A 27,725-nucleotide genomic window follows, 5' to 3' on the forward strand; every position below is an offset into this window, starting at 1 on the left:
GTTGTGTCACATGCCCTTGCTAATGTTTCGGTCAACTCGTTCGCGCTTAGGCCCAGGACGCTGCTGTCTACCCTTAGAGCTTCGATGAAGAGATCCTTATTGAATACCTTCGTCTTCCACTTCCACTCGCTTACTTTCGTCCTCCGCATTTCCACCGGTGTACATTAGCCGATACTGTACCGGATCGCCTGATGGTCGCTATGGGTGTACTCTTCGCACACTCTCCAGTTCATATTTGCCATTAGCGACGTACTGCAGAAAGTGACGTCGATAATGGATTCCCTACCATCTTTGCGAAGGTGCTGATGGTTCCTAAGTTGACCAGACTGACGTTCAACTTTGCCAGAGCTTCGAGCAGGCTATACCATCTTGCTTTGCGTTTATAGTTTCGCCTGGTTTTCATGACATTCTAGAACTACGTAGGACGTTTTGTCCGAGGACGATCTTCCTCCTGACCTCCGTCATTTTGGTTCTCCCAAGCTGCAGTTCTTGAGATTTGCTACTGCTGGATATCGGTGTAAATATCTGGCTTAGCCCAACGCCTGGCTGCTCTCCTTGGAAACTTTGGGGTCCTTGCTGCTCACCTTGCGACTTACTGCTGCTGCAGGAAATTGCAGTGGCCCCCAGGTGAGCCCCCAGGTACGACACTGGTAATCTCTGCAATATCCCGCTCTTTGCGAACACGTTCGCTCCTCCGTTTTCACTGTCTGGCGTCTTGCCGTCGTCCTTCATACGTATATATATTTTTTGTTGGTTTTTTCATTTCCTTCATTTTTATTTTTATCTCCGATTTTCTCCATTATGATGGGCCTCTGGGCCGCTATCTCCACTCATTGTATGTAGTCTCCAATCGTTATCCCATTTGTAGCCCTGTGTGCGTGTGTGTGTGTGTGTGTGTGTGTGTGTGCGTGCGTGCGTGTGTGTGTGTGTGTGTGTGTGTGTTTTTTTTTTTTTTTTTATAGTAAGGTTTAGGAAAGCTTCAAGAAGCCTGGCCTGTAGTGAAGGTGGCACGGTGTGGTATCCACTAGTTGCCTAGTGCAGCTCCACTAAAACCCATTCCTTACTCTCTCCTCTGCCTGGATCCCCCCGGGACCACTGTGAAGCGACTACTTCGGGGGGTGGCTGTGCTCATGCACTTGTCGTACTCTCAGCGCTAGCTGGCGTTGCTAATTCGCTGCTCTTCTCTCCATTTACGCTGCAGCTCTGACATAATCTGTGTGACTGCCCTGCTGACGGCATTCCAAGAGTCCTCCTCTCGACACATTTCATCAACGACATTCTCCACGTTAAGGACGGGCATCTCCGTTCGCACTGCCTCGAACCTTGGACAGTCAAAGACCACATGCTCCGGCGTTTCATCGACGTTGCCACACTCCGGACAGAGGGGTGACGCTGCGTGTCCGAACCGATGCAGGTATTTCCTGAAGCAGCCGTGGCCAGACAGGAACTGCGTTAGGTGGAAATTGACTTCTCCGTGTTTTCTGTTCACCCAGGTCGAAAGAATCGGTATTAGTCTATGTGTCCATCTACCGTTCTCCGTCGTGTTCCACTCCTGTTGCCACTTAGCCAATGACTCCACTCTCACAACTTTCCGTACTCTTCCGGCTTCTCTCTGCCTGTAGCACTCGCTGTCCTCCGCCAGGGTGATGCCGATAGGGATCATACCGGCGATAACGCATACTGCTTCCGACGAGATGGTTCTGTACGCACTCACGACTCGCATGGCCATGAGCCGGAACGTACTGCTCAGTTTCCTTTGGTTCTGCTTCGTTTCCAGCGCTGGAACCCAGGCTGGACCTCCATATCTCAGTATCGATGATGACACGCTGGCCAGAAGACGCCTCTTGCTACTGCTGGGACCAGCGTTGTTCGGCATGATTCTAGTTATCGCGTTGATGGCCTTCGAAGCCTTCTCACAGGCATATTCGACGTGGCTGTTGAAGTTTAGCCGGTCATCGATCATCACTCCCAGGTATTTTAACACACGCTTCGAGGCTATGGTGTGCTCCCCGACGGTGATTTCTGCCCGCTGTACCGCTTTACAGTTACTGACCAATAACACTTCCGTTTTGTGGTGGGCTATTTGCAGCTTCGCTCCTTTCATCCAGTTACCAATCATGTCGATTGCCTCGGTTGACAACACTTCCACCTCTTCCAGCGTCTCGCCTGTTACCGTCAAGACGACGTCGTCCGCAAAGCCAACGATCTCAACTCCTTTGGGCAGTTTCAGCGTTAGCACGCCGTTGTACATCCCGTTCCAGAGCGTTGGACCAAGGATGGAGCCTTGTGGAACTCCCGCTGTGATCCTAATCGATCTCTGTCCCATGTCTGTCTCGTAGACCAGAATCCGGTTCTGGAAATAACTCCTCAGGATCCTGCACAGGTAGTCAGGGACCCTCATTCTATGCAGTGCTTCGGCGATGGCCTCCCAGCTAGCGCTGTTGAACGCATTCTTGACGTCGATCGTTATCACGGCGCAATATCGATCTCCTCTCCGCTTCTGTTTGGACGCCTTTTCAGCTCTCTCGACCACTGTCCGAATTGCATCCACCGTCGATCTCCCTTTCCGGAATCCGAACTGCCTCTCCGACAATCCGTGCTCACTCTCCGTGTATTTCGTCAGCCTGTTTAGGATGATCCTCTCCAAGAGTTTTCCGAGTGTATCCAGCAGGCATATAGGCCTGTATGATGCTGGATCCCCCGGCGGTTTTCCTGGTTTCGCCAGCAACACTAGCTTCTGTATCTTCCACCTGTCAGGGAAGTGACCCTCGTTCAGGCATTTCTGCAGCACCATCCTGAACATGTCCGGGGATGACTGGATCGCCGCTTTCAACGCTACGTTGGGGATTCCATCCGGACCGGGAGCTTTCTTCACCTTTAATCCTTTCGCCACTACTACGAGCTCCTCGTTGGTGATTTCGACGTTATCTCCCTCTCCTTCTCCGTACGGTGTAGGTGGCCAGGTTGTTGGGTCGTGCTTCGGGAAAAGTCCTTCCACGATGACTTTCAGCTTCTCTGGGCACATTTCAACACTTCTCTTCGTTCCTCTCTGTCTGCTTCCGTTCTTGCTCTCTGAACACGTCTTCTGGCTCTGAGACAACTAGCGCGGAGAGTACTAAGTGCCTCGTTCCACCAGTAGACTGGGCGCCGTCTGTTATTTGGCTCCAGTTTCCTCGGCATGGTCGTGTCACATGCCCTCACTAACGTTTCTGTCAGCTCGTCCGCATTTAGATCTACGGGACTCCCGTCCGCACGAAGTGCCTCAACGAACAAATCCTTGTCGAAAGCTTTCGTCTTCCACTTTCGGTCACAAGTTCTCGTCCTCCGTACTGCCACAGTATTCCGTTGACCGATGCCATATCGTATCGCCTGATGGTCGCTATGGGTATATCCTTCGCACACTCTCCAATCCATGTTTGCCATCAGCGACGGACTGCAGAAAGTAACGTCGATAATGGATTCTCGGCCATCTCTGCGAAAAGTGCTGCTGGTGCCTTTATTGGCCAGGATAACTTCCAGTTTTGCCAGAGCTTCCAGCAGACTGTGCCCTCTTGCATTGGAACACCTGCTTCCCCACTCCACTGCCCAAGCATTGAAGTCTCCTCCGATGACTACCGGTCGTCGTCCGACCAGCTCTTCGGTAAGTCCATCAAGCATCTCGTGGAACTTCTCCATCGCGTGTGTGTGTGTGTGTGTGTGTGTGTGTGTGTGTGTGTGTGTGTGTGTGTGTGTGTGTGTGTGTGTGTGTGTGTGTGTGTGTGTGTGTGTGTGTGTGTGTGTGCGTGTTTTTTTTTTGGCAAGGAGGAAACCTTCAAAAAGGCCATCGTGCCATCGCTTGACGACTGGGCGCACAGTCGCGGTTACACGGTGTGTGGGATTCTTACCGCACTAAAACCTCGTTGGACGCCTTGCCCTTTTCCCCCGGAAAGGTGCATTAAGCACCTCACTTTACCTCAGCTAATTGGCGCTTCCGATTCGCTGATCTTCTCTCTAATTTGTGAGCCATTTAGCTCCCAGCGTCACGTTCTACTCGGTTATCCCCGGTGGTGGATTCAGCCTACTCTGACGGAGAGTTCTCCCGGCTTCGGCTTTCCGTCCGCACTTGTGTGAGCACATTTCTACTTTCTAGTTGGTCTTCTCGCCATTTTCGCTGCAGCGCTGACATGATCTGCGTTACTGCTCTGCTGATGGCGTTAAAGGTGCCCTCCTCTCGACACATTTCTTCGACGACATTCTCTGTGCTAACATTCGAAGACCACGTGCTCTGGTGATTCTTCCACATTCCCACACTCCGCACAGAAGGGTGACGTTGTGTGTCCGAATCGATGCAGGTACTTCCTGAAGCAGCCATGACCAGACAGAAATTGCGTCAAGTGGAAATTGACTTCTCCATGCTTCCTGTTCACCCAGGTCGAAAGAGTCGGTATTAGCCTGTGTGTCCATCTACCGTTCTCCGCTGCATCCCACTCCTGCTGCCACTTAGCCATCGACTCCGTTCTCACCATTTTTTGTAATCCTCTGGTTTCTCTCGTCATATAGCACTCGTAGTTCTCTGCCAAGGTGATGCCGATTGGGATCATACCGGCGATAACGCATACTGCCTCCATCGAAATGGTTCTGTACGCACTCACGACTCGCATGGCCATGAGCCGGAACGAACTGCTCAATTTCCTTTGGTTTTGCTTCGTTTTCAGCGCTTCAATCCAGGCTGGACCTCCGTACCTTAGTATCGATGAGGACACACTAGCCAGAAGACGCCTCTTGCTGCTGCTTGGACCAGAATTGTTCGGCATGATTCTGGCTATTGCGTTGATGACCTTCGCCGCCTTCTCGCAAGCATATTCGATGTGGCTATTTAGCCGGTCGTCGATCATCACTCCCAGATACTTTAGCACGCGCTTCGAAACAATGGTGTGTTCTCCAACGGTGATTTCTACCCGTTGCACTGCTTTGCAGTTACTGACCAACATCACTTCTGTTTTGTGGTGGGCTATCTGCAGCTTCGCTCCTTGCATCCAGTTACCAATCGTATCTATCGCCTCGGCCGCCAGCATTTCCACTTCTTCCAGCGTCTCACCGGTTACCGTCAAGACGACATCGTCCCCAAAGCCAACGATCTCAACTCCTTTGGGCAGCTTGAGCGTCAGCACGCCATTGTACATTCCGTTCCACAACGTGGGACCTAGAATGGAGCCTTGTGGAACTCCCGCCGTGATTCTAAGCGATTTCTGCCCCGTCTCTGTCACGTAGACCAGGACCCGGTTCTGGAAGTAACTACTTAGAATCCTGCAGAGGTAGTCTGGAACCCTCATTCTATGGAGCGCCTTGGCGATGGCCTCCCAGCTGGCGCTATTGAATGCAATCTTCACATCAATCGTAATCACGGCGCAGTATCGATTTCCTCTCCGTTTCTGTTTGGAAGCTTTCTCGGCTCTGTCAATCACTGTCCGAATTTCATCCACCGTCGATCTCCCTTTCCGGAATCCAAACTGCCTCTCCGACAATCCGTGTTAACTCTCCGTACATTTCGTCAGCATGTTTAGGATGATCTCCAAGAGCTTTCCGACAGTATCCAGCAAGCATATTGGCCTATACGATGCAGGATCCCCCGCCGGTTTTCCGGGCTTCGGCAACAGCACATTGTACCTTCCACCTATCAGGGAACTGACCCTCGTCCAGACAGTTCTGCAGCACCATCCTGAACATGTTCGGGAACGTCTGGATCGCTGCCTTCAACGCCACGTTGGGAATTCCATCCGGGTCGGGAGCTTTATTCGCTTTCAACCCTTTCGCTGCTGCTATGAGTTTCTCGTTGGAGACTTGTTCAACGTTGTCTTCATCTACGTTGATCTTCATGGTGTAGGTGGCCAGTTCGTTGGGTCATGCTGTGGGAAAAGTCCCTCCACGATGACTTTCAGCTTGTTGGGACACATTTCAACCGGCATCGATGGACCTCTGATCTTCGCCATCGCGACTCGGTTTGCGTTGCCCCAGGGGTTGGCATCGGCGTCGCGGCACAGCTCCTTGAAACTATTTGACTTGCTCAGCTTTATCTTTCGTTTCAGTGCAGCCCTGGCCTCTCGGAACACCACCCTGCGGTCCTCTTTGTCTGCTTCTGTTCTTGCTCTCTGAGCACGCCTTCTGGCTAGAAGACAAGTAGCACGGAGGGTGCTAATTTCCTCGTTCCACCAGTAAGCTGGACGCCACCTGTTCGTTGGCTCCAGTTTTCTCGGCATAGTTGTGTCACATGCATTTGCTAATGTTTCGGTCAACTCGTTCGCGCTTAGGCCCAGGACGCTGCTGTCTACCCTTAGAGCTTCGATGAAGAGATCCTTATTGAATACCTTCGTCTTCCACTTCCACTCGCTTACTTTCGTCCTCCGCATTTCCACCGGTGTACATTAGCCGATACTGTACCGGATCGCCTGATGGTCGCTATGGGTGTACTCTTCGCACACTCTCCAGTTCATATTTGCCATTAGCGACGTACTGCAGAAAGTGACGTCGATAATGGATTCCCTACCATCTTTGCGAAGGTGCTGATGGTTCCTAAGTTGACCAGACTGACGTTCAACTTTGCCAGAGCTTCGAGCAGGCTATACCATCTTGCTTTGCGTTTATAGTTTCGCCTGGTTTTCATGACATTCTAGAACTACGTAGGACGTTTTGTCCGAGGACGATCTTCCTCCTGACCTCCGTCATTTTGGTTCTCCCAAGCTGCAGTTCTTGAGATTTGCTACTGCTGGATATCGGTGTAAATATCTGGCTTAGCCCAACGCCTGGCTGCTCTCCTTGGAAACTTTGGGGTCCTTGCTGCTCACCTTGCGACTTACTGCTGCTGCAGGAAATTGCAGTGGCCCCCAGGTGAGCCCCCAGGTACGACACTGGTAATCTCTGCAATATCCCGCTCTTTGCGAACACGTTCGCTCCTCCGTTTTCACTGTCTGGCGTCTTGCCGTCGTCCTTCATACGTATATATATTTTTTGTTGGTTTTTTCATTTCCTTCATTTTTATTTTTATCTCCGATTTTCTCCATTATGATGGGCCTCTGGGCCGCTATCTCCACTCATTGTATGTAGTCTCCAATCGTTATCCCATTTGTAGCCCTGTGTGCGTGTGTGTGTGTGTGTGTGTGTGTGTGTGTGTGTGTGTGCGTGCGTGCGTGCGTGCGTGTGTGTGTGTGTGTTTGTGTGTTTTTTTTTTTTTTTTATAGTAAGGTTTAGGAAAGCTTCAAGAAGCCTGGCCTGTAGTGAAGGTGGCACGGTGTGGTATCCACTAGTTGCCTAGTGCAGCTCCACTAAAACCCATTCCTTACTCTCTCCTCTGCCTGGATCCCCCCGGGACCACTGTGAAGCGACTACTTCGGGGGGTGGCTGTGCTCATGCACTTGTCGTACTCTCAGCGCTAGCTGGCGTTGCTAATTCGCTGCTCTTCTCTCCATTTACGCTGCAGCTCTGACATAATCTGTGTGACTGCCCTGCTGACGGCATTCCAAGAGTCCTCCTCTCGACACATTTCATCAACGACATTCTCCACGTTAAGGACGGGCATCTCCGTTCGCACTGCCTCGAACCTTGGACAGTCAAAGACCACATGCTCCGGCGTTTCATCGACGTTGCCACACTCCGGACAGAGGGGTGACGCTGCGTGTCCGAACCGATGCAGGTATTTCCTGAAGCAGCCGTGGCCAGACAGGAACTGCGTTAGGTGGAAATTGACTTCTCCGTGTTTTCTGTTCACCCAGGTCGAAAGAATCGGTATTAGTCTATGTGTCCATCTACCGTTCTCCGTCGTGTTCCACTCCTGTTGCCACTTAGCCAATGACTCCACTCTCACAACTTTCCGTACTCTTCCGGCTTCTCTCTGCCTGTAGCACTCGCTGTCCTCCGCCAGGGTGATGCCGATAGGGATCATACCGGCGATAACGCATACTGCTTCCGACGAGATGGTTCTGTACGCACTCACGACTCGCATGGCCATGAGCCGGAACGTACTGCTCAGTTTCCTTTGGTTCTGCTTCGTTTCCAGCGCTGGAACCCAGGCTGGACCTCCATATCTCAGTATCGATGATGACACGCTGGCCAGAAGACGCCTCTTGCTACTGCTGGGACCAGCGTTGTTCGGCATGATTCTAGTTATCGCGTTGATGGCCTTCGAAGCCTTCTCACAGGCATATTCGACGTGGCTGATGAAGTTTAGCCGGTCATCGATCATCACTCCCAGGTATTTTAACACACGCTTCGAGGCTATGGTGTGCTCCCCGACGGTGATTTCTGCCCGCTGTACCGCTTTACAGTTACTGACCAATAACACTTCCGTTTTGTGGTGGGCTATTTGCAGCTTCGCTCCTTTCATCCAGTTACCAATCATGTCGATTGCCTCGGTTGACAACACTTCCACCTCTTCCAGCGTCTCGCCTGTTACCGTCAAGACGACGTCGTCCGCAAAGCCAACGATCTCAACTCCTTTGGGCAGTTTCAGCGTTAGCACGCCGTTGTACATCCCGTTCCAGAGCGTTGGACCAAGGATGGAGCCTTGTGGAACTCCCGCTGTGATCCTAATCGATCTCTGTCCCATGTCTGTCTCGTAGACCAGAATCCGGTTCTGGAAATAACTCCTCAGGATCCTGCACAGGTAGTCAGGGACCCTCATTCTATGCAGTGCTTCGGCGATGGCCTCCCAGCTAGCGCTGTTGAACGCATTCTTGACGTCGATCGTTATCACGGCGCAATATCGATCTCCTCTCCGCTTCTGTTTGGACGCCTTTTCAGCTCTCTCGACCACTGTCCGAATTGCATCCACCGTCGATCTCCCTTTCCGGAATCCGAACTGCCTCTCCGACAATCCGTGCTCACTCTCCGTGTATTTCGTCAGCCTGTTTAGGATGATCCTCTCCAAGAGTTTTCCGAGTGTATCCAGCAGGCATATAGGCCTGTATGATGCTGGATCCCCCGGCGGTTTTCCTGGTTTCGGCAGCAACACTAGCTTCTGTATCTTCCACCTGTCAGGGAAGTGACCCTCGTTCAGGCATTTCTGCAGCACCATCCTGAACATGTCCGGGGATGACTGGATCGCCGCTTTCAACGCTACGTTGGGGATTCCATCCGGACCGGGAGCTTTCTTCACCTTTAATCCTTTCGCCACTACTACGAGCTCCTCGTTGGTGATTTCGACGTTATCTCCCTCTCCTTCTCCGTACGGTGTAGGTGGCCAGGTTGTTGGGTCGTGCTTCGGGAAAAGTCCTTCCACGATGACTTTCAGCTTCTCTGGGCACATTTCAGCGGGCATCGTTGGACCTCTGATCTTCGCCATCACGACTCGGTATGCGTCGCCCCAGGGGTTGGCATCAGCGTCTCGACACAGCTCCTTAAAACAGTTCGACTTGCTCTGCTTAATCACTCGTTTAAAAGCGGCCCTGGCCGCTCGAAACACTTCTCTTCGTTCCTCTCTGTCTGCTTCCGTTCTTGCTCTCTGAACACGTCTTCTGGCTCTGAGACAACTAGCGCGGAGAGTACTAAGTGCCTCGTTCCACCAGTAGACTGGGCGCCGTCTGTTATTTGGCTCCAGTTTACTCGGCATGGTCGTGTCACATGCCCTCACTAACGTTTCTGTCAGCTCGTCCGCATTTAGATCTACGGGACTCCCGTCCGCACGAAGTGCCTCAACGAACAAATCCTTGTCGAAAGCTTTCGTCTTCCACTTTCGGTCACAAGTTCTCGTCCTCCGTACTGCCACAGTATTCCGTTGACCGATGCCATATCGTATCGCCTGATGGTCGCTATGGGTATATCCTTCGCACACTCTCCAATCCATGTTTGCCATCAGCGACGGACTGCAGAAAGTAACGTCGATAATGGATTCTCGGCCATCTCTGCGAAAAGTGCTGCTGGTGCCTTTATTGGCCAGGATAACTTCCAGTTTTGCCAGAGCTTCCAGCAGACTGTGCCCTCTTGCATTGGAACACCTGCTTCCCCACTCCACTGCCCAAGCATTGAAGTCTCCTCCGATGACTACCGGTCGTCGTCCGACCAGCTCTTCGGTAAGTCCATCAAGCATCTCGTGGAACTTCTCCATCGCGTGTGTGTGTGTGTGTGTGTGTGTGTGTGTGTGTGTGTGTGTGTGTGTGTGTGTGTGTGTGTGTGTGTGTGTGTGTGTGTGTGTGTGTGTGTGTGTGTGTGTGTGTGTGTGCGTGTTTTTTTTTGGCAAGGAGGAAACCTTCAAAAAGGCCATCGTGCCATCGCTTGACGACTGGGCGCACAGTCGCGGTTACACGGTGTGTGGGATTCTTACCGCACTAAAACCTCGTTGGACGCCTTGCCCTTTTCCCCCGGAACCACTTGTCGTATTACTTCGGAGGGGGCCGTGCATTAAGCACCTCACTTTACCTCAGCTAATTGGCGCTTCCGATTCGCTGATCTTCTCTCTAATTTGTGAGCCATTTAGCTCCCAGCGTCACGTTCTACTCGGTTATCCCCGGTGGTGGATTCAGCCTACTCTGACGGAGAGTTCTCCCGGCTTCGGCTTTCCGTCCGCACTTGTGTGAGCACATTTCTACTTTCTAGTTGGTCTTCTCGCCATTTTCGCTGCAGCGCTGACATGATCTGCGTTACTGCTCTGCTGATGGCGTTAAAGGTGCCCTCCTCTCGACACATTTCTTCGACGACATTCTCTGTGCTAAGGGCGAGCATATCCTCTCGCACATCATCAAATCTAGAACATTCGAAGACCACGTGCTCTGGTGATTCTTCCACATTCCCACACTCCGCACAGAAGGGTGACGTTGTGTGTCCGAATCGATGCAGGTACTTCCTGAAGCAGCCATGACCAGACAGAAATTGCGTCAAGTGGAAATTGACTTCTCCATGCTTCCTGTTCACCCAGGTCGAAAGAGTCGGTATTAGCCTGTGTGTCCATCTACCGTTCTCCGCTGCATCCCACTCCTGCTGCCACTTAGCCATCGACTCCGTTCTCACCATTTTTTGTAATCCTCTGGTTTCTCTCGTCATATAGCACTCGTAGTTCTCTGCCAAGGTGATGCCGATTGGGATCATACCGGCGATAACGCATACTGCCTCCATCGAAATGGTTCTGTACGCACTCACGACTCGCATGGCCATGAGCCGGAACGAACTGCTCAATTTCCTTTGGTTTTGCTTCGTTTTCAGCGCTTCAATCCAGGCTGGACCTCCGTACCTTAGTATCGATGAGGACACACTAGCCAGAAGACGCCTCTTGCTGCTGCTTGGACCAGAATTGTTCGGCATGATTCTGGCTATTGCGTTGATGACCTTCGCCGCCTTCTCGCAAGCATATTCGATGTGGCTATTTAGCCGGTCGTCGATCATCACTCCCAGATACTTTAGCACGCGCTTCGAAACAATGGTGTGTTCTCCAACGGTGATTTCTACCCGTTGCACTGCTTTGCAGTTACTGACCAACATCACTTCTGTTTTGTGGTGGGCTATCTGCAGCTTCGCTCCTTGCATCCAGTTACCAATCGTATCTATCGCCTCGGCCGCCAGCATTTCCACTTCTTCCAGCGTCTCACCGGTTACCGTCAAGACGACATCGTCCCCAAAGCCAACGATCTCAACTCCTTTGGGCAGCTTGAGCGTCAGCACGCCATTGTACATTCCGTTCCACAACGTGGGACCTAGAATGGAGCCTTGTGGAACTCCCGCCGTGATTCTAAGCGATTTCTGCCCCGTCTCTGTCACGTAGACCAGGACCCGGTTCTGGAAGTAACTACTTAGAATCCTGCAGAGGTAGTCTGGAACCCTCATTCTATGGAGCGCCTTGGCGATGGCCTCCCAGCTGGCGCTATTGAATGCAATCTTCACATCAATCGTAATCACGGCGCAGTATCGATTTCCTCTCCGTTTCTGTTTGGAAGCTTTCTCGGCTCTGTCAATCACTGTCCGAATTTCATCCACCGTCGATCTCCCTTTCCGGAATCCAAACTGCCTCTCCGACAATCCGTGTTAACTCTCCGTACATTTCGTCAGCATGTTTAGGATGATCTCCAAGAGCTTTCCGACAGTATCCAGCAAGCATATTGGCCTATACGATGCAGGATCCCCCGCCGGTTTTCCGGGCTTCGGCAACAGCACATTGTACCTTCCACCTATCAGGGAACTGACCCTCGTCCAGACAGTTCTGCAGCACCATCCTGAACATGTTCGGGAACGTCTGGATCGCTGCCTTCAACGCCACGTTGGGAATTCCATCCGGGTCGGGAGCTTTATTCGCTTTCAACCCTTTCGCTGCTGCTATGAGTTTCTCGTTGGAGACTTGTTCAACGTTGTCTTCATCTACGTTGATCTTCATGGTGTAGGTGGCCAGTTCGTTGGGTCATGCTGTGGGAAAAGTCCCTCCACGATGACTTTCAGCTTGTTGGGACCAGAGGTGGCAACAGTACATTTTTTGAAAAACCATCATCCAGAGCGAAACAAAACAGCCAGCACACGGGCGACCGTGTATAACTACATTCCAAGCGAACAGCGGAGATAGAGAATAAATAAAATCTCGCAGCCTGATTTTTCCAAACAGTTTATTGTAATGAAATTTTAGCTGCAGGCTTGCGTGTGACAGTAAATTACCAACTCCCTTATTTACGCATAATTTTAACATCAATGCTTATGAGTGGTCAGTTTTCATTCTTATCTTTTAATTCCATGCAATAAACATCAAATAAATGCAGTAATTAGCCAGAAATCAGCAAAATTCTACACGACATAAATTTATGTCACGCGCGCCGCCAGTCTTGTCTGCTTCTTTGTGCGAAAATGTTCTGTTGCTGGCAGAAAACAGTTTAGAAATGTCATGACATGTTTGCCGTTTGCCAGTTTGTTTTTGTATGTCGTCACAATGGTTATCGCAAAATGTATCAAATGTTAAGGAAAAAATGTTAAACTCCAGGACTCGTGCCACCACTGGTTGGGACACATTTCAACCGGCATCGATGGACCTCTGATCTTCGCCATCGCGACTCGGTTTGCGTTGCCCCAGGGGTTGGCATCGGCGTCGCGGCACAGCTCCTTGAAACTATTTGACTTGCTCAGCTTTATCTTTCGTTTCAGTGCAGCCCTGGCCTCTCGGAACACCACCCTGCGGTCCTCTTTGTCTGCTTCTGTTCTTGCTCTCTGAGCACGCCTTCTGGCTAGAAGACAAGTAGCACGGAGGGTGCTAATTTCCTCGTTCCACCAGTAAGCTGGACGCCACCTGTTCGTTGGCTCCAGTTTTCTCGGCATAGTTGTGTCACATGCATTTGCTAATGTTTCGGTCAACTCGTTCGCGCTTAGGCCCAGGACGCTGCTGTCTACCCTTAGAGCTTCGATGAAGAGATCCTTATTGAATACCTTCGTCTTCCACTTCCACTCGCTTACTTTCGTCCTCCGCATTTCCACCGGTGTACATTAGCCGATACTGTACCGGATCGCCTGATGGTCGCTATGGGTGTACTCTTCGCACACTCTCCAGTTCATATTTGCCATTAGCGACGTACTGCAGAAAGTGACGTCGATAATGGATTCCCTACCATCTTTGCGAAGGTGCTGATGGTTCCTAAGTTGACCAGACTGACGTTCAACTTTGCCAGAGCTTCGAGCAGGCTATACCATCTTGCTTTGCGTTTATAGTAAGGAAAGCTTCAAAAGCCCGGCCTGTCTCTGTGTTGCGTGTTTGTTCTCCTTCTGGCACAGTGTGGGACTCTTAGCCACTAAAACCTTACTCGCCTCTAACCACTATCCCTCCGGAACTCTCCTAGAGTATTTCGTCGGGGGGGGGGGGGGCTGTGCTCAAGCACATCTCTTTAGCTCAGCTAGCCGGCGTTTCTAATTCGCTGATCATCTCTCCATTTTCGCTGCAGCTCCGACAAAATTTGCGTCACTGCTCTGCTGACGACGCTCCACGTCCTCTCATCCCGGCACATTTCACTGACGACATTTCTCGCGCTAAGGGCCGGCATCTCCACTCGCACTGCCTCAAATCTTGGGCAGTCGAAAACCACGTGCTCCGGCGTTTCGTCCACGTTGCCACACTCCGGACTGAGGGGTGACGTTGTGTGTCCAAAGCGATGCAGGTACTTCCTGAAGCAGCCATGACCAGACAGAAACTGCGTCAAATGGAAGTTGACTTCTCCATGCTTCCTGTTCACCCAGGTCGAAAGAATCGGTATTAGCCTGTGTGTCCATCTACCGTTCTTCGCTGCGTCCCACTCCTGTTGCCACTTAGCCATCGACTCCGTTCTCACCAATGTCCGTACTCGTCTGGTATCTCTTCGCATATAGCATTCGGTGTCCTCCGCCAAGGTGATGACGATGGGTATCATCCGGCGATAACGCATACTGCTTCCGTCGAAATTGTTCTGTACGCGCTCACGACTCGCATGGCCATGAGGCGGAACGTCTTCCACCTCCGCTTGCTTACTGTCGTTTTCCACATTGCCGTAGGTATCCGTTGGCCAAAGCTGTACCTAATCGCCTGATGGTCACTATGAGTGTACTCCTCACACACTCTCCAGCTCAATCTTGCCACTAACGACGGATTGCAGAAAGTGACGTCGATAATGGATTCCCTACCATCTTTGTGGAAGATGCTGATGGTTCCTTCGTTGGCCAGACTAACGTCCAACTTTGCCAGAGCTTCCAGCAGGCTATACCCTCTTGCGTTGGTACATCTGCTTCCCCAGTCCACTGCCCAAGCATTGAAATCTCCTGCGTTGACGATTGGTCTCCGTCCGGTGAGCTCCCCGGTGAGTCTATCTAGCATCTGGTGAAACTGCTCCATTGTCCATCTGGGGGGTGCATAGCAACTACATACGAAGGTTCCATTGATTTTGGCGATCACAAATCCTTCTTAAGACCTCGTCACCACTTCTTGTATGGGATACCAGCCCATAACTTGCATTGCCGCCATCCCTGCTCTATCGGCCACCCAGTTATCGTTATCGGGAGGGACTCGATACGGCTCCGCAATCATTGCAACGTCGCACATTGTTTCCGTTGTCGACTGCCACAACAGTTGCTGTGCTGTGTCACAATGATTGAGATTTATTTGGGTTATCTCCATTACTATTGGTCCGCTATCGTCTTTTTGTAAGCTGGGCACCTGAAACTTCCCGTCATATGACCGTGTCCGTCCTCCTTTCTCCAGAGCATGCACCCCGGTTGCTTCATACAGTCTTTAGCAACGTGCCCCTTCTCTTCGCATTTCCTGCACAGCTCCGATCTATCAGGGCCTTTGCAGTTTCTGACCAAAGTTCATGTACTTAAAGCATATCTCCATTTGCTTGGTAACCCGAGGGATAGTTTTCAGGGGTCATACTGACCACCCAACCCTTGACTCGTCCTGTCTTCAGCAACTCGTTAGCTGCGTCCGTCGCAAGTCGTATCGACGCCGTTTGTGTACCACCGTAAGCTTTCCTTAAGCACATCTCCCAGATTGCCTTGCACCTTCAGCGCATATCGTACCTCGTCTTCCGTTGTGATCTCGTCCAGATCCTTGCACTCGACCACTGACTCCTGCGATAAAGCTCTTACGTTCGCGTCTCGTCAAGAGATTTTTCGACGAATTCCTTGAAGGCTGAACTCCTTACCGACGGGTCCTTCTTCAGCTCGAAGAGCATCTCGTCTTTCTGGGTGCGCCTGGTTTTCACCACGTTCTTGCCTAGTTGCTTCAACTTCGGATCCTGTCTCACTTTCCGGAGGAGTGCTGCGTATGTCGTTTTGTCTTTCGCCTCGATAACCAGAGCGTAGCCCTTACTTCTTTCCCTAAGATACCTGGGGTTTTCCTTCTTCTTGACTTCCTTCTTCCTCTCTTCCGTCTTCTTCTTCTCTTCTTCTTCATTCTTCTTTTCCTTCTCCTCCTTCTTCTTCTGTTCCTTCTTCCTTTATTCCTCTTCCTTCAGTTTTTTCCTCTTCTCCTTCTGGTTTTCGAGTTTACGCCAATCACTGTCTTCTCCATCTTCTTGTTCATTGTCCCCGTATTCGTCGACCTTGTGTTTTTTGGGGTCCTCTTCGTCTCCTGGCGCTTCCCTATCTCTTTTCTCCGGACGTGGATTCGTGGGTCCCTTCGGCGTCTCCTGCGCTTCAGCCAGCATTGCATTCTCCTTGGCCTCAACCAGAGCCTTTTCGGCCGCTGCGGCTCTTCTTCTCCATTCTTGCAGTTCCCGATCTGCCACAGCTATGCCGGATTTGATGACCGCCGCAAGTAGCTTGACCTCCTTGTGTATGTTGTTCTTATCCTTCACGAACACATAGAGTTCATCGATCTTCCTCCTAACCTCCGTCATTTTGGTTCTCCCAAGCTGCAATTCTTGCTGTTTGCCACTGCTGGATTTCGGTGTGAATATTTGGCATGGCACCGCATCTAGCTGCTCTCCTTGGGATCCATGCTGTTCGACTTGGGGTATGCTACTACTGGAACTCGCTGTGGTCACTTGGTTCGACGCTGGTGATCTCTGCAACTTTCCGCTTCTTCGCTCCTCCGTTTTCACTATCTGGCGTCTTGCCGTTGTCCTTCATATTTTTTTTGGTTTTCTCATTTTCGTCTTTTTTGTTTTTTTCTTCGATGTGTGTGTGTGTGTGTGTGTGTGTGTGTGTGTGTGTGTGTGTGTGTGTGTGTGTGTGTGTGTGTGTGTGTGTGTGTGTGTGTGTGTGTGTGTGTGTGTGTGTGTGTGTGTGCGTGTCTGTGCGCGTGTGTGTGTTTGTGTGTGTGTTTGTGTGTGTGTCTGTGTGTGTGTCTGTGTGTGTGTGTGTGTGTGTGTGTGTGTGTGTGTGTGTGTGTGTGTGTGTGTGTGTGTGTGTGTGTGTGTGTGTGTGTGTGTGTGTGTGTGTGTGTTTAAATGGAAGAAAACTTTTTGCACATATTTTCATAGCTTAGCCCTGGCGATGCAAGGTGATAGCTCTACTGTACATCCAAAGACCCATTTCAAGAATGCCTGTGCATACACGTACATTCTAAGGTCGCCTTCATATATAATAAGCTTCGCATGAACACATCGATATATCAATTGGATACATGTATCACCGACAAACCGACATGAATGATCATACAAAGTATCATCAAATTTCTGATCAAAGCACAAAACTGACATCTGCCGCCGTGTTCGCGAAAATTGTGTATCCTAGCCACAAACACGCATACAAAATGTATGAGTTGGTTCGTTTCTAATCTATTCCGTGCAAATTATTTTTATCTACATAAAAAATTTCTATGGTTTTGACAGATGGGATCGCTGCACATTTGAAACCGCCGTTATGGATTATCGATCAAGAGTTAAGTTTAGGTTTCATGTCGGTTTGTCGGTGCATGTAGTGCATTCACACTTCAAGAATATAAAAAAAAACACTTTTTTTTTATTCTGGCGCGTATTTAGTATAAGGCAGGAGGTAAGTCACTCTGCCACCTTGTGATTGTGCTGATTGTGTTTCTTGTGTATTTTTGGGTGTTTCATGGTGTTTTTGTGTCGAACGTGCTGTCAAAACGTCAAGCGGCAACATACAATGTTTACTGGCAATCATGATTTACACAACGCTGTAAATGACAGATCCCCCTGCGATCGTAGTTGTTTATTGGCGATGACGGTGACTCTGTAGCTCTTTACTCCTATGGTGATATCTAATAAGCAAACTTCAGACTGTGCGAGATACATGGCGGACCTGTACTATCCTTTCAGTGCATTGATAATTGCCATAATAAACTGTCAAGAAGAGACGATTTTTCGACGGTGTCCGACCAATTATTCTGAACACACCTTTGGGAAAACGGGTTCAACGGCAACTGGGGAGCGGGTCTTTGTATTCTTTGTAGAATCATAACAATGGAAAAACTACATTTGAAGACCCATGGCCAGGGGGTAACCCGAGCAAAGTCTGAGATCAAATTGAAATCTAAATTTGATGTTGTAATTTCGCTGATAATGATTACTCAGGTTGCTGTCGTTTTAGTCGTTTTAACGGTTCAAATTGAGAGCAAACATATCTTCCTGTGACATCACATTGAAAACTATTTCTGCTATCAGTGAGAGCAAACTGAAAACCAAATTTGATATCCATTTTTCCTGTTGATAACATAACAAGTATTCAATTTGAGGTATTGCTAAGGCAATGAAAACGAACCCGCAACAACATATTTTTGAAGAGCAAATGTACAGCAAAATGAAAACAAAATAAGGTATCAAATTTGTCAATTGCGTAAACTGAAATCAAATTATGATTTCAGTTTGATGTTGATATCAAAACTTGATTTCAATTTGCTGTCATTTTGATGCTGGACTTTGCTCGGGAAGTCACTCTGCCACTTTGTGTTAAAACCCACAAAAACACACTGTGACACACTCCAATCACCTTGTCATGCAGGCTGCAGATCACATAAAAGATAATTTGTCATAAATTCTGGCACCACTTCTAAGAATGTTTACATCATATGTTGTTTATAATAGACCAGTCCATTATCTGGAAGCATATTGCGCATCTCGAAACGAAAGACATTTTGTACGAACGCTTGAACGCTTTCGTTTCGAGATGCGCAATGCCGCCCCTGATTTTATCTTTCTTCTTTGACAATATGATCTTTTTTTTATTGTTCTGAACCTCTCTAATGAGTAAAAAACCAATCTAACCTATCAAATTTTAAAATATTTAGAACGATTGGTTGGTGAAATGTACTCCTTCTTATTTTCCTTCGTAACTCGTTCCTTATCGCCTTCCTCCTTCAACTCGTGATGAATAATCTGCCCCAGTAACTCGAAATTGGCGTTGACGGTGACTCTGTAGTGTGGTAGATAGAGACTAAGCGCACTACGATGCCACTCTGGGCAATAATAGGGCGTATGCTTATAGCGAATTCGTTTATTATCGGGGTTGGAACCAGTTCCAGCCCAGTGCGAAACCGAACTTTTTGTCAGTGCGAACCTCAACCTGAGCTAGGTTTTAAAAACAAAAGAACAAACTGACGTTTGTCAGAAAACAAGCAGACCCAATCTTGATACCCGATCCGCGAATTCGCTATTAGTCTCTATCTACCACATTCTTTACTCCTATGGTAAAATCTAAAGAGCCTGAATTTATAAAGAGACGATATGTCAAAATTGGAACAATCGACTATCTGTCAAAGTCATTCCAATTCAGCTGGGTGATATGCCGCCATGTTATTGAAACCAACATCTGAAACGTTACAATTCAAGTGTGAACTGCAAAAATGGCGTAACTGAATTGTCTTATTTTTATCAAATGAAATTATTTTCTCTTTTATGCCATATAGATGGTTGATTTCGTGGTAGAAAATCAGAAAATAATATTTTATGAGTTCTCAGATTATTTTTCACAAAATGTAAGCAAAAATATTAAATATATCTAAAATATCAGTCACGCCTTTTTTGAAATTCTGGCTTGAATCTTCTATTTGTTTACCAATTATGAGCTGTCAGAGGGGCCCACAATTCGCGGGCCCGCAGCGATGTTAGCTCTTTTCAAGGCAAGGCAAACAAGATAGGGTTGCCACCTAGCTGTTCCAATCGAGCAGAAGACCTGTCAAATGGATAAGATGTCGTCTCTTTATAAATTCAGGCTCTTTAGTAAAATCCATAAGCAAACGTCAGACTGTGCGTGAAACATGGCGATATTGCATGCAGATGAGCGAATTGTAAAACTTCGGGTAAATCGTTTCGATATCTTCGGTAATTAGCTTCTTGTTCAGCATTCGCGATAAATCGGCCAATAAATTTAAAATAATGCAAGTGATCTAGATCTAGATTCACGTAGCTGGCAGGGCTGATTTGTAGAATGTATCTATTTTTGTTGGCATACTCTAACAGACAGTACATTGGATTGAATTGAAGAACCATTCTCACTAAACGCCACTATAATCCAGACCTCCTTCCCCTCGGATGATGATGCACACCCGAAAAAAAATAATTATAATAAAACAATTAAATTACAATGAGTTTTACTGTTGAATTTCGAGTACACTAAAATTTATTGTTGAATTGTTGTACGGGAGAAAAATTTACTTTCTTTTTAACGATTTGAGCATAACCACGAAAATAAGTGTGATGAGATTAAATTTGTTCGAGAAAAATCATTTTTTTTATTGTTAAGATGTTTCCCTAAACAAATTGTATGGTTATTTTGCTTAACGACGTGTTCATGATATCATCCAAACCATTTTTTGAATAGTTCAATCATTTGGGTTATCGTTCAAGTATGGTATTTTTTTATTATTGGTAGGAGTCTTCAAACAAAGTTTGCCGGGTCAGCTTAATCTTGATATGGGATACGAGGTGCCGAAATTGACAGAGCTTCCACGAGCCTAAGAATGGTCCTTCTGATGACCATTCTTAGGCTCGTGGAACTCCGTAGCCAGTTTTCCCACCCTTCGGTGGCCATGGGTCTTCAAATGTAGTTTTTCCATTGTTATGATTCTACAAAGACCCGCTCCCCAGTTGCCGTTGTACCCGTTTTTCCCAAAGGTTTGTTCAGTATAATTGGTCCGACACCGTCGAAAAATCGTCTCTTCTTGCAAAGATTGACAGTTTCTTATGGGAACTTTCGATGCAGTGAAAGGATCACAGAGAAAAAAAATTACCCTAAATTTAAGTTCTTTTTACTTAATTTTGGGTAATTTTGAGTTTTGCATCCCACTCTCACTTTTTGTTGTTGTCAAAAACGGAACGAGAGATTCGACTTTCTCATGACTATCGTTCAATAAGCTACTAGCAACCTGTGGCAACTAACGATTTTAAATTGGTTCACTACGTGACTAGCCTATTGATCCCAAGCAGAGATGCCAGGCTTATTTTGAAAAAATCTGGCAAAACCCGAAAAAAATGTCTGGCAAAAATCTGGCACAGCAAATTAACATAGGAAGCTGCCAGATTTCTCAAAAAATCTGTCTGGCAGAGCTTAAATTTCTCTGGCTATGCCAGATAAATCTGGCAACCTGGCAACGCTGATCCCAAGCAAATCGATTAACGCACCTCATTCTAGTCGAAATTCTAGTACTACACTATGTTTGTTTTGATTCGCTATGAAAGTTTGGCAGATCAAATGAGGGGTTCGTGGATTTTCTATGTTTCGAGGGGTGCATCGATTAGCTTGGGACCGAAGATAGTACCAGAGCTAAGCAAAAAAGTTGAGCACATTTCTTCGGGACCTTCTGATCTTAGAGTCACCTCTATGCTACTAGTGAGTATATGAGATATTCTCAAATTTGAGTCAATTTAACTAAATTTTAGGTAGAAAATACTCATGAGTAAGTAATTATTTTTGCCGTCGTCAAATGTAAACTACTGTAAGCGGTTTACTGAAAATTAGCTTATTGAACGGAACATGGGAGATGAGTGAAAAGAACTTAATTTTGGGTTAATTTTTCGGTTCCGTGATAGTACAAGTCTGGAGTCCTTTTTTATTAGGTCGTATGTAACATTTCGAATAAGCTGACATAATGAGCCTCAAAGTTTTTTGAGACAAAAATAATTCGCATTTTTCCCGGCATCGATGCTGTTCTTCACAGCTAGCTCACAAATGTTGAATTTTATAGGTTTTAGCTAATTGTGAAGCCCAACAGTTGTGTTTTCTTAGATAAACTAAAAGTTATGGAAGAAAAAAGATCATAGGTCCAATTGAAATGTTGAGCGTGACATTCGACCTGAGAGATTCGACCTTTTTTCATCTGTCATGTGACTTACGTGCGAAATTATTGGACAGATTCATTGCGCACGCTAAGATGCACATACCTTAAAGTCGGTAAAAATACCTAGATATCGGTAAAAATTACCGATAATCCAAGAAAGTGCACATACCTAAATTATCGGTAATCATGGATTACCAATAATTAACGCTAAAAATTACATAATTTATATTAAAAAGTAGCCTATTTATAGTGAAAAGTAACGATTTTTATCGGCAAAAAATACCGATAATTTTAGGAAATCGTAGCTAAGAGTGCAGCACATTACATTTTAACAATATTTATGTCTTAATTGGCAAATCAAAGTTGGCACTCGTGGAGAATAGATGAACTAGAAGTGTGATGATGATTTCAAAATTTTACACGGTGAGGTATACGAGTGCAATCTTAAAATGCTTTTATTTTGCAAATGAAGCATTTTATTTTAATCTGGGGTAATGCTACGTTAGTAGAAAACTTAAGGACTACTCAAAAGACATATAATATAGAAAAAATAATATCTTTTCAGATGTTTAGGTGCATACATAGATTTTAGCTTTTCTACCACCGTAGCAGCAACCAGAATTAAATAAAATGCTCCATTTGCAAAATAAAAGCATTTTAAGATTGCATTCGTATACCTCGCCGTGGAAAATTTTGAAACCATCATCACTTTCATAGTTCTTCTATTCTCCACGAGTGCCAACTTTGATTTGCCAATTGGCAAATCAAAGTTGGCACTCGTGGAGAATAGAAGAACTATAACAGTGATGATGGTTTCAAAATTTTCCACGGGGAAGTATACGAATGCAATCTTAAAATGCTTTTATTTTGCAAATGGAACATTTTATTTAAATCTGGTTGCTGCTACAGTGGTAGAAAAGCTCAAATCTATGTGTACACCTAAAAATCTGAAAAGAAATTAATTTTTCTGTATTATTTGTCTATTGAGTAGTCCTTAAGTTTTCTACTAACATAGCATCAACCAGATTTAAATAAAATGCTCCATTTGCAAAATAAAAGCATTTTAAGATTGCACTCGTATACCTCACCGTGTAAAATTTTGAAACCATCATCACTCTCATAGTTCTTCTATTCTCCACGAGTGCCAACTTTGATTAGCCAATTAAGTTTGCATAATTTCAAGCAGGGTTGCTTCCACTTACTTGCTATAAAAACATATTCGGAATTATGCAATCATTAGATGCAATAATGTCATGTTGTACTTGTTAGTAACAAGACGAGGGAGTAAAGTATGTGTTTGACTCATAAAACCAGTCAATTTCGCTGAGAGCGTCACAATCAGCGATCTTATGATTCGTGAGCGTTCACTCAGAGTGAGCGCTCACGAGTCGCAAAATCTCTGATTGGTGTGTTGTCATTCATAAAAAACCGACGATCCAAGTCATTGTTTACGTTTCGAGTTAGACCCTTTTGACATGTTTCCCCTGCATTGTATGTTGCCGCTTGACGTTTTGATAGCACGTTCGACACAGAAACACCATAGGCCTTTTTAATAAAAACTAAACGATCGATTCAACCTCTGGTGGTGAATAGGAGAACGTCAAAAAGAGTGTTATGAGCATAAATTTTTGCCTTGAGACATAGGCAGCGGAACACTTTTTTACTTTTCCTTATAAATTGATTCATCTGAGATGCTGCAAAACTTAATCTACAGTTGAAAAATTTAATTCTGTAACGTTTTGGAAAAGATCCTGCTGGTGTTCAGGAATATTTTTTTTTGAGAAAAATGAAAAATTAGAAAAGTGCCTTAGTGGTTATGATCTTCCGGATTTGCTGTGTGTGAATAGTTAAGATGTTCAGTTCAGTTCAGTTCAGATTTGTGGAAAATCGTACAATAAGACAATTGCCGATTGGCAAATCAAAGTTGGCACTCGTGGAGAATAGAAGAACTATGAGAGTGATGATGGTTTCAAAATTTTACACGGTGAGGTATACGAGTGCAATCTTAAAAAGCTTTCATTTTGCAAATGGAACATTTTATTTAAATCTGGTTGATGCTATGTTAGTAGAAAACTTAAGGACTACTCAATATACAAATAATACAGAAAAATTAATTTCTTTTCAGATTTTTAGGTGTACACATAGATTTGAGCTTTTCTACCACTGTAGCAGCAACCAGATTTAAATAAAATGTTCCATTTGCAAAATAAAAGCATTTTAAGATTGCATTCATATACTTCCCCGTGGAAAATTTTGAAACCATCATCACTGTTATAGTTCTTCTATTCTCCACGAGTGCCAACTTTGATTTGCCAATGGAAATTGGCAAGATTTTGAATGAAAAATGCTGTTATTTGCGTTGGGGAAAATACTTATTCTGATGTAAACAAACGGTTTGGTTGACGTTTCTTCTCGAACTCGCGTGGCGCACTCTACGTGGTGGTGCATTAAAAAGGCGTATCAGCACAGTCACAAAGTGGCAGAGTGACTTACCCCCTGTGCACACTACTACGAAGCAGTGATGCCCTAAGTAGTATCCACTTCAAAATAAACCATTATTCTTAGTGAAAGTTTGTTGTACAGTTCCAAAAAATATGTTTTTATTGGAAATGCTTGCGCCAGATGATGAAGAATACATGTCAAGCATAGATTTTCTTCAAAATTCAGAAACTACACTCTGAAAAATCTTCACGTCCAATCTACCTGAGAACATAGGTGGTTTTCGTTCACCCTACTTTTCACGTAACTTTGACTGGAATACTATGTAGCCAAAAAATCAGTTTCATTTATCTACGTGATCAGTCAAGTATATAAGGCATGATTTCCACGTACTACTTACGTGAAAATTGAGTAAAAAATACAGGAAACATTCGTAATTTTTACGTGATATTCCGTTTCATTCGAAATGCGTTTCACGTCACGGAGTGATAGTAATTGAACGTATTAATAGAAGCAGTCAATATTTTGCAATTTTATCGGGCAGCTATAAATTTTGCGTGTTGCATTTGATATTTATACCTGCTCATAAAATTGCAAATTATTGACTGTTTAACAAAATATTTATAAATCTGTATCAAACTCTGTTTCAAACATTTATTTAAATTATCATTATAATTATTCTTAACTCTAAACATGTACGAATTTCCAACGCGATGTAGTGATACACTGTCAAAATAAAAATATATCTATATATGCTAATTATATTTACCAAACTTAAACGATTCATCGCTTCGTATGCTAAAAAGTGTTCTTGGTATTGGCCTACATCCCAAATTTGTACTATTAAATACAATGAATTTTCAAAATACATTATTTCAAGAATCTCATATAAAAGTGTTGTACCGTTTCTGAACATTGGCATGAAATTTCCTGTTCGATAATTAGTTCCTTTGTTATTCACACTGCCTGAAAGCATCACTTCATAATCTGTCTGTAGACGTAGAGGCTGAACAAGCTCGGAGAAGTATTTTCGTAATCGAATATCGCCCATCTGAAATCCGAATAAATATGACGATGTGCGCGAAATATCTTCATAGCCCAGCTCTTCTAAGCATGCTAAGAATTGATCCTCGGATGCAGTAAGGAGGTTAAAGATGCCGAATCCGCCTTCTGAAATTATAAACATATAAAAGAAGCTACGTTAGTGACTCATAATCTTAAACAAATAAAGTAAAATAATCAAATTACCGTCCAATACTTTCAGCAAGCTGTCGGGAAATTTTAAATCGTTGAGGAGTTCTTCCGCCAAATTACACTTTGACGCCATATTGATTTTTTGCATACCTGAAAATCACGTAAACCTAGTTTCACTGAAATGTCAAAGTCGGAAACTCACTAACACAGACACACTAAATATGTTCACGTGAAAAAACGGTAGATTTCACTAAAATTTTTAGTGAACATGACTTGTGATGCAGGTCAAAGTGACTAACGACACGTAACATTTGAGGTTTTCTAAAATCAGAGTAGCTACGAGCTATTTCACGTAAATCGGACGTGAAAATTTTTCAGAGTGTAGTATAAAACCCATACAAATTTCTCGATGAACATTTCAAAAGGTCCTATCTGCTTTGATCGATTATCTTCATCGACTTTGTCTTTTGATAACCACGCCTACGCAAACATATTTCGTGCTAGTAATTTAGATGAAAATATTTGTCTGCGTAAAGGAAGCATTTTAAATTTAGCTTAGGTACATAAGATATAAATAAAATTTGCATCAGCCTTAGGTATACAATTAAAAACTCTATGCTTTTTGACACGAGGATACACCCAATACAATATAAATCGCGTAAAAACATAATAATAATTGATCTACATGATTACAATATTATAACAATGATTTTACTTTTCAGGTCCAGCTTGCTATTACACTTGGTTTCATAGCACTGTTTATGTATCATCAAGGCACCCAATTATGGGTAAAGAGACACCCAGAAATGTTTTGGATTGCATTGGGAGTGATGATTGTTACTCTTATATCCATGGCATGTTGCGGCAGCGTGCGCCGTAAAGCTCCGATGAACTTTATTTTCCTAGCACTGTACACATTTGCGCAATCATTCCTACTCGGTGTGACTACAGCCAGGTTTAGCTCTGATGAGGTATGTAAATGATCTAAAGAGGCCTGTCCTGTCCGACTAAGCCATTTTTACCCTTTTAATTGTAGGTACTTCTCGCGGTAGGCATAACGGCGGCTGTTTGTCTCGGTCTGACACTTTTTGCTTTTCAAACAAAGTGGGATTTTACAGTGATGGGTGGAGTTTTGTTCGTTGCAGTTATCATACTGATGCTTTTTGGAATCATCGCTATATTCTTCCCGGGAAAAACTATTACAATCGTATATGCAAGCGCTGGAGCACTGTTGTTCAGTATTTATCTAATCTATGACACTCAACTGATGATGGGTGGAGAACACAAGTACAGCATAAGCCCTGAGGAATACATTTTTGCTGCATTGAATTTGTATCTAGATATTATCAACATATTTATGTATATTCTTACCATCATTGGCGCGTCGCGCGACTAAAATCAAATAATATCTTTAAACAAATCTTTGTAAACAATTCAAATAACTATCGAGAATGATGTGAATTAATATTTATTTACTACCAACTACCGACGTTACCTATTATAGCTTCATGCCAGCCAATGATTCCTGTTAAATTTTACGTGAACCTAAGATCCTAAGAGAAGATATACCTATGTATTGCTTTGACGAAATGTTATAACATCAGACAAAACCATCGAATTAAATTAAATACACTTCATTCTAAATAATTAATCCCGCATTGATTATTATATTTTACTCGATCATCGATACGCGTTTAGTATAACCGTTCTCAACGATACAATAGATCTGACCATACCATTTCTTACGGATCAAGCTAAGGGCCAAATGTATCCACTCCCATAGACAACCGTGGACACTGCAATCGAATGATGTGAAAATTATCATCACTGCTGATGATAATTTTCATATAATTCGATTGAAGATGAACCAATACAAATATTCAATAAATTCTCTGAAAACGTATTCTCTCATGCCCATCATTGAAGAGCCCCTTTCTCAATCGAACCTCATCGTCACTGCCAATTGAGTCATTCACTGTCATTTGATGTACGACAATAGAGTGTAGCGGCGCAGGTGGTGTAGTGGTAAGCGTGTTTGCGTGTAAGCGTGGATCAATGTAAGGCAAATTTATAGTCGATGTCGACCCAATTTCGGGTCAACATCGGGTTGGGGTTCTGTAGAAATCAGGTTGGTGTCGCGTTGGCTTAGGATTTTCGCCGGAATGTCGACCAGAGCTCCGTGTGGGTAGGTTACACTCAATGAATCAATGAAAATGCTGACTAAGCAAACTGATATCAATGAGGTACAGAGAGAGGTGAAGCAGATCGTGAAATATGGTTGTATTAGTGATCCAAAAAATCAACCTAAACGCAAGTAGTGACGTCACTAATTGCATGTATCATACAGGGGTTTTACTCACACAACTTAACCGACTGCTCCACCTCGGTAATCCAGCTCATTGAACTGATATCACCCATTCGAAGGGTGTCCCTCTGTTGGCGGATAGCTGCTTTGCTC

The 27,725-nt window shown here is 45.4% G+C and overlaps 1 protein-coding gene across 1 annotated transcript in view; it reads left to right on the forward strand.

Moving 5' to 3' along the window:
• LOC135715968 (protein lifeguard 1-like) overlaps positions 1–26,673 on the forward strand; it is a 41,594-nt gene extending 14,921 nt beyond the window's left edge. Inside the window, exons 3-4 of the mRNA XM_065238885.1 lie at positions 25,990–26,238; positions 26,304–26,673. Of these exons, the coding sequence (XP_065094957.1) occupies positions 25,990–26,238; positions 26,304–26,663 (609 nt within the window). The 3' untranslated portion in view covers positions 26,664–26,673. The remainder of the gene's footprint in view (positions 1–25,989; positions 26,239–26,303) is intronic.
• The last annotated feature ends 1,052 nt before the right edge of the window (positions 26,674–27,725 follow it).

Source organism: Ochlerotatus camptorhynchus, unplaced genomic scaffold (genome assembly GCF_037179485.1).
Source record: "Ochlerotatus camptorhynchus isolate MF236.1 unplaced genomic scaffold, CSIRO-AGI_Acam_v1.1 ptg001060l, whole genome shotgun sequence".
NCBI lineage: Eukaryota > Metazoa > Arthropoda > Insecta > Diptera > Culicidae > Ochlerotatus > Ochlerotatus camptorhynchus.